This window comes from Melanaphis sacchari, unplaced genomic scaffold (assembly GCF_002803265.2).
Source record: "Melanaphis sacchari strain LSU unplaced genomic scaffold, SCAv2.0 Contig1971_pilon_pilon, whole genome shotgun sequence".
Taxonomy (NCBI): Eukaryota; Metazoa; Arthropoda; class Insecta; order Hemiptera; family Aphididae; genus Melanaphis; species Melanaphis sacchari.
In genome coordinates, this window is record NW_020270959.1 from 294 (window position 1) to 7,638 (window position 7,345).

A 7,345-nucleotide genomic window follows, 5' to 3' on the forward strand; every position below is an offset into this window, starting at 1 on the left:
CAGATAATTAATTTTCACTTTTTCTTAAATTTTTAATTTTTGAAGTCTGGAGTTTTATATTTCATTTTTGTGTATGCGTCTGTGCAAGCATAATTTGGAAGAGTAATTGTATCGAGACTGCCCTTTAATCAGGTTCATCAACATCTTCCATGACAACATTAATATCTAAATTACTATCTACAATTTATAGAATTACAGAAACGTCTAATTCACGTCATCAATATTTTCAAATATTTATCGAGTGTCTCAAATCAACTAATATTATTATCTTATAAGGCGGATAAATCTTGTTCGCTCATGATTCCAAATCATCTTCCGAATCAGATGGAGTGTTCATTTTCCAACAATTGTACGATTTCTCGTCCAAATAAATGTCTTCTGCACATAATTAAAAAGTACAAATTTCATGATGTAAAAGGTTAAATAATAAACACGCAAAATACGGCAATTGAATGTACGTCAAAAATGTAACGTGTGAAGTGCTAAATGCATACCTGTTGCGTATGAGCAACAACCGTTCTTATTGATTTACAAATAAACATTTGACTTATCTGTATAACGTTGAGATATATAAATTTAGATATATATCAACACAATATATTTTTATTGTTATCTATAGACATATTAACAATAATATATTAAAAACCCAGAATATTGTCACATTTGTATGTACCGGTCTATCGATAAATAGTTTAATTTTTCTAATATATACTACCATCTATCGATTTGAAAGTAAATCACGTAATATATTATCATAGTTGATTGTGATTAAAGCTAATATACAATAACTGACATAGATAAATATCTGATTATAACCGTTTTTATCGGTTGTTGCCGAGAAGCAACACCATGCATTGTAGGGTTAAGACAGCGGGTAAATCCACTAGAATTATTTCATTTATTACGGGCAACGCCGAGCCGCTGCGCTTGGCGGTTGTCCCGCATACGCATGGACAACCAATATTATATTATTATTTGTTATATATATATTGTAATTATTAAAATAGTACATATTATTATATTATCATAAATATTATAGAATTGAATTGTATAATATTACGGACTGAGGCCATGGGGTTTTCTTGGTTTCTTAATCATAGACATAACAATATACCATGGTTAAATAGACTATTTAGCCATGTAATATACAGTAACTATATATTTTATAGTAAGCTTTAATAAGTTATCAGTTATCAGAATATTATTATGAGTTTTGAGTTTTAAATTAATTATTGTGATTTGTGTACATATTGTGACGTAATCTTAAAATTACTCCGTGGACAACTAAACGAATGGTAACTGGAAATCCCAATGCCGATTGCTGATTATATTGTATAAGAAAAAATAACAGGAAGACAAAGGTTATTTGGTAAACTAGTGGAGCGCTGAAGCCCTTGTCGTACTGTTATAAGTGATGGGAGTTTTCGTTCCATTTTGTGAATCGTTCCTATCGTTCCAGTCCGGAAAAGGAACGAGTTCAAATGATTCGTTCCTTCGGTCTTTTCGTTCACAAAATATATTATAGTTCACAGTGTACGGGCCCGGTTATTACCGGGCGGCGGATTTGATATTCCGTTAACTGAAATAATTATAACTCAATTGTAATATATTGACCGCCGTAAACACATTATCACAAATATTAATAGTCGATATTTAAATATTTTGGATTGTATTCATGTTTTATAATTAGGATTAGGAATAGGTATTTATAAATTATAAAATAAAAAACCCAACGGTGTTTTTTGCAGTCTTTGCATATATATTACAATAACAATAAATTCAATAAATTACTATTTAAAATAATAATAGTACAAAAAATGATTAGGAACTTACCTAAAATATGTATTATAGATTGCCATTTAAAAACATTAATGTTTCCATATTTTTTATGGAAAGTCTATTACGCCTGTCTGTTTGTGTGTATCCGGCTTTAGAAAACGTTCGTTCGCATGGAACTGATGTTGATGGCACTCCCAATCTTTGTAACATCAAATGGTATATATTTGGATATATACGTTTCATTTCCTTCCACCATACAAGAGGATCTGATTTCCTTGGGATTAAAGGCTCGTTAAGAAATTTATCTAATTCCACAATTGCATCGGAAGTGTCAGTTCTCACTGTTGTAACTTCTTTTACCTAAAAAATATAATATGTAATAGGCTATTTATTATCATAAATTATCGTTATTTGATAAATTGTTTAAAAATGTAAATTAAAATTCATACCTGTGAATCAAATTCTTTCCATATCTCAAAAGTTTCTTTTTTTTCAGTTGACATAGTGATTTGTTCGTTATCTGTAACTATATTTTCTTCTTGATTAATAGATTGTCTTTTGCGTTTAATTATACTTGAAATCTTGCCCACGACGTTTTGATAAGTACGGATATAATATGTTTCACTACTAAATCCTTTTTTTTTAAAACGTGGATCAATTAAAGTTGCTTCAGCAAAAGTAGAATTGTCTTCCATACCGGCAAATCTGTTTTCGGCTTTTTTTTCCATCTTTAAAATCATAGAATAAATATCAAGTGGTAAGTTTTTCTCAGTTCTCATTGTTTTTATGTGAGATAACAATGCATTTGTGAGAACTATAACTTTGGAAATTGATACCCCTTTTTCCGAACTTAACTCAATTGTAACTTCTTTAAAAGGCTTAAAAAGTTTGCAATAATAATCCATTAAATTAAAATCTGACGCCGTCAACATTTCAGTATTACCAATCATAGCCAAAGTGGATACTAATGGATCTTTTGTCTCTAAACACCTATTAAACATATCATAAGTCGAGTTCCATCTCGTTATCACATCTTGTTTCAGTTTTAGTACTGGATAATTCATCTGAATTTGTGTGTTTTTTAATTTTGCTGCTGCTTGAGAACTACGCTTAAAATGCTCTACTATTTTTTTAACTTTTTTATGTATTTCTTTAATTTCTTCTAACCCACATTGGGCTATCAAATTAATGCTATGCGCTAAACAAGGAATGTGTTTCCAATTTTTATTTGAACTTATTGCAGCTGTAATATTACTAGCGTTATCGCTAATAGCTATTTTAACTTTATTTACAATACTCCACTCTTCAAAACAATTGTTTAAAAATGTCGATAAATTGATTGCTGTATGTGATAATTCAAAATAATAGCATCCTAGTAAATGAGATTTTAAAACGCATAGTTCAGTATCAATAAAATGTACTGTAACAGCGACGTAACTTTCGTTATTAACAGATGTCCAACCGTCCGTACTCATTGCTATATATGATGCATTATCTAAACTCCTTTTAACCTTTTCCCTGGTGTTTTCTAATAATTGAGGTAAAATATTATAAGTAATTGTTTTTCTACTTGGCAAAGAATAGCTTGGATTTAATAATGATACAAATTTTTTAAACTCTTTATTTTCGACCAAACTAAACGGTTGGTATTCTTTAGCTATCATTATACCTAACTGCTCATCAATTTTTTTAGATTTCGAAATAGGCATCGGCCTTGATGTATACGCATCTATGGATACTTGTGTTTTTGTAACGCTAGCTGTTTTATTTTTAATTGTAGGTGTAATAGTAGTTAAGTTAGAATGGGAAGGTTCGGATACGGAAACATCAGGTTCATCAATGTTTTTTTCAAGAATTTCAACAGATCTTTTTTTCCTGGCTTGGTATTGAACTATGTGTTTTCGTTTTAAATGTCTCGTTAAATTAGCCGTAGAACCCCCTTTATAAGAAATAGTATTAGAACAAAAATTGCATTTTGCTTTTTCACCATCAACCACTTTAAAATTATTCCACGTTTCACACTTTTTTTTATCCATTATACCAAGAATAATATTACTAAATTACTTATTAATTTAATTTATAGAAAATAAATTATAAAAATTATAAAATTTAAAACTCACCTAACCGCGATTGAAAAATAAACTGTACAATTGTAGAAGTGTAGAGTGTAGGCTCAACTAATTTAAGAACATAACAATATAATAAAAGACAAAATAATAGATATTTTATTAATACATTCTAATATTATTAATGTTTATTAGTTTTCATTTGTTATGCCTTAAGCACAATATTATAACGTTTCTATAAATATAAAATATGTGTATTGTAATTAAATGAACTTCTTTAGATAGTTAACTCGGTATAAATAGGTCATAGAAGAAAACGTAATTAAATATCTATATTATTATTATTATTATTATTATTATTATTATTAATTTTTAATTATGATTTATTTTATGCTAGTTTAGGTAAACAATAGTGAAATGAATGATCGATGGTATAATATCGATATTTTTTTGATGCACCTATCCATATATTTTACTTATTTACTCTCGTTCTTATTCAACTAGTCAATTGTGAATAACTATTAACTATCGATTTCAATTTTGATTTTCAATAAATTATAAGAATCACGGCTAAAAATAATCTATAGCCATGATAAGAATATAAAATACACGGAGTAAGAATATGAATCATTATCTTGGTCCGTGATAAAATGTTATCTACAATCTAATTTTCGAATATTCCTAATTATAATGGACAACTCACTAGTACAACAAATTATACTATGCACTTTTGGTACATTTTACCATTGGAACATAGGAACGAAATGGAACGAAGGAACGAATAGGAACGTTCGGGTGGAATCGTTCCTAATCGTTCCTCTACCGGACTCGTTCATTTGGAACGATTCATTCAGGAACGACCCATCACTAACTGTTATAGTACTAAATATTATTCACATTTCACCATTCATCGTTCATCGTCCACTATGTTATACTTCGTGTTCCGGATCATTATTCATTATTGAACATTTGAACACCGTTTATGTGATTTATAATTTATAACATCCAACAATACAGGTAAGATATAATTGTACTAAGTATATTATAATATTATTAAGAACAATATAGTAGGTACGTTAATAATTGTGCATTTTTAAGTCAATAAGCATTAAACGTATTTAAAGTTTTAAACTTTATGAGGTCTGAATAATATTTATACAACTAGATATTATTAAATTATTTAGGTAGTCGCATGTGGCATGTGAAATATATAAATGCATGAACTGAAATAAGGGGATACAAGAAAATAATAATGTGTTGGTCCTCTTTTATTGTAGAATATATAATTACTTTACATACCTATTTTCGATTTGATAACTAAATTAATACCTATGTGACATAATAATTTTTTGTTATTTAAAATTGATAATTATAGATAGGTAGGTAGATATCTACTACTTTATTTACTTGAACATAATCATTTTTATAATATGTAACACCTAATATCATTATATTATGAAGTCTGATGATATGTTTATGTATAGGTAATTTATTAAATTAGGTGTCTTAGTTACTTTAATTATTATTGTATAATATTTCCATATTTTTTTTTATTCATACAAAAAAAGTCCTATCAGATGAAACTAATCCCCCACATTCTGAATATTATGTATTAATACACTAATTATGTAAACTTTATATACTATCTACTTCATTGGTCACTGTAAAATTTAAATTTAAATTTACCTACTATAATAATTCTTAGCAAGTATATCTGTCTATAATTTTAGAATGAATAAATTTAAAAGTCGACGTTCAAAAAGACGCCGAATTCAAGAACAGTTATTTGCCTACACTTCAAATGATGTTCCTATAATTTCGCCCAATGTCTTAACTGTAGAAGATGAATCAAGTTTTAATATTCAGGTCCAAACCATCTCTAAAGTTCTTCCAGATGTTTCTAATACCATTGATCATTTTTCTCACAATACATCTTTTATGGAAATTCCTCGGGAAACTCCAAATATCAATATCCGACAGACGAGTCATTCAAATCAAATACCCTGTGATACTCAATATGTACCTCAAAATGATATTAAAAAATTGGACAAAAATCAATTTTGTGACAATGTGTCATCATTGTGTAGTATGCTCTCTGCATGGGTTTTGAATAACAATATAACTCATAGTGCTCTTGACAGCCTTTTGGTAATTCTTCGAAAACATACATGTTTTTCAAATATACCAAAAGATTCTAGAACAATCCTTCAAACTATTTCAATTGATAATACCTGTATGCGGGTTATTGACTCAGGAAAGTATTACCATTTTGGTCTAGGTAGTGGAATTGAAAATAATTTTCAACATGATGTCACTGAAATAAAGTTAGTAATAGGTATTGATGGTTTGCCAATTTCCAAAAGTACGTCCAGTCAGTTTTGGCCTATACTGGCTTATATAAGACCTCATGACAATTTAGTTTTTCCTGTTGGAATTTTTCATGGTAATAAAAAACCATCTAGTTGCAATGAATTTATTAAAGATTTTGTAATGGAGGCTAAACATTTAACCTCGAATGGTATTATAATAAATAACAAGTCCTATGAAATAACTGTAGATGTTATTTGTTGCGATAGTCCCGCCAAGTCATTTGTGTTAAATGTGAAAGGACATACTGGGTATTTTTCTTGCACAAGATGTAAAATTGAAGGAGAATTTATTGAAAATCGTACTTGTTTCCCATATAATCAATCTGATTTACAGCCTTCAAGTAGAACTCATGGTGAATATTTAGATAAAGTTGATAAAGAATATCAAGCGTCATTAGAAATATCATGTTTATCAGAAATACCAAGATTTGATGTAGTGTCAAACTTTTCACTAGACTACATGCACTTGATTTGCTTAGGTACAGTTAAAAAGTTGATATTCCTATGGAAAAAGGGACCATATAGTGTGAGATTACCTTCATGGAAAGTTGATGCAATATCAAGTGATGCAGTGAGTTTAAAAACATCATCCCCTTGTGAATTTTCAAGAAAACCCAGAAGCCTAAATGAGTTTGCTCGGTTTAAAGCCACTGAGTTTAGAACGTATTTACTGTACATTTTTCCTATCATTTTGAAAAAGACTTTATCAGTTAATTGCTTTAAACACTTTATGGCTTTAAACATTGCAATGATAGTGTTACTAAGTCCAGATCATTTGTCTTATGTAAATTATGCACGCAATTTATTGAAATACTTTGTACATTCATTCAAAGACTTATATGGCAGTCATTACATATCCCATAACATTCATGGTTTATTGCATATAGTTGATGACTATGAGCGCTATGGACCTTTAGACAATTGTAGTGCGTTCCCGTTTGAAAACTATTGAAAAAAGTTATGATATTTAATTTTGAAAATAAATCAATTGCTTTTCCATTTCTTCATTCCATGTAAAATATTTTAAGAAACAAATATAGTAAAGGTATACTTTGATTATTTTAATGAATGTTATGTTTTTTTACTGACTAGTTGAAATTTTAGGATGTATACAGTTGTTTTTTTTTTAAA

General features: G+C 28.7%; 1 protein-coding gene across 1 annotated transcript; it reads right to left on the bottom strand.

Moving 5' to 3' along the window:
- Nucleotides 1-295: 295 nt before the first annotated feature.
- Nucleotides 296-4,756, bottom strand: LOC112592838 (zinc finger BED domain-containing protein 1-like). Its single transcript, XM_025336981.1, has 4 exons — nt 4,750-4,756; nt 2,229-3,718; nt 1,905-2,139; nt 296-378 (listed from the first exon to the last, which is right to left on the bottom strand). The coding sequence occupies exons 1-4, from the start codon at nt 4,754-4,756 to the stop codon at nt 296-298; spliced, it is 1,815 nt and encodes a 604-aa protein (XP_025192766.1).
- Nucleotides 4,757-7,345: the final 2,589 nt, after the last annotated feature.

Excerpts from the sequence above, each read along its gene's own strand:
- LOC112592838 (XM_025336981.1), bottom strand. Across the intron at positions 2,140-2,228 it reads GGAAAGAATTTGATTCACAG|GTAAAAGAAGTTACAACAGT; the intron begins GTATGAATTTTA and ends TATATTTTTTAG. Across the intron at positions 379-1,904 it reads ATACACACAAACAGACAGGC|AAGACATTTATTTGGACGAG; the intron begins GTAATAGACTTT and ends AATTATGTGCAG.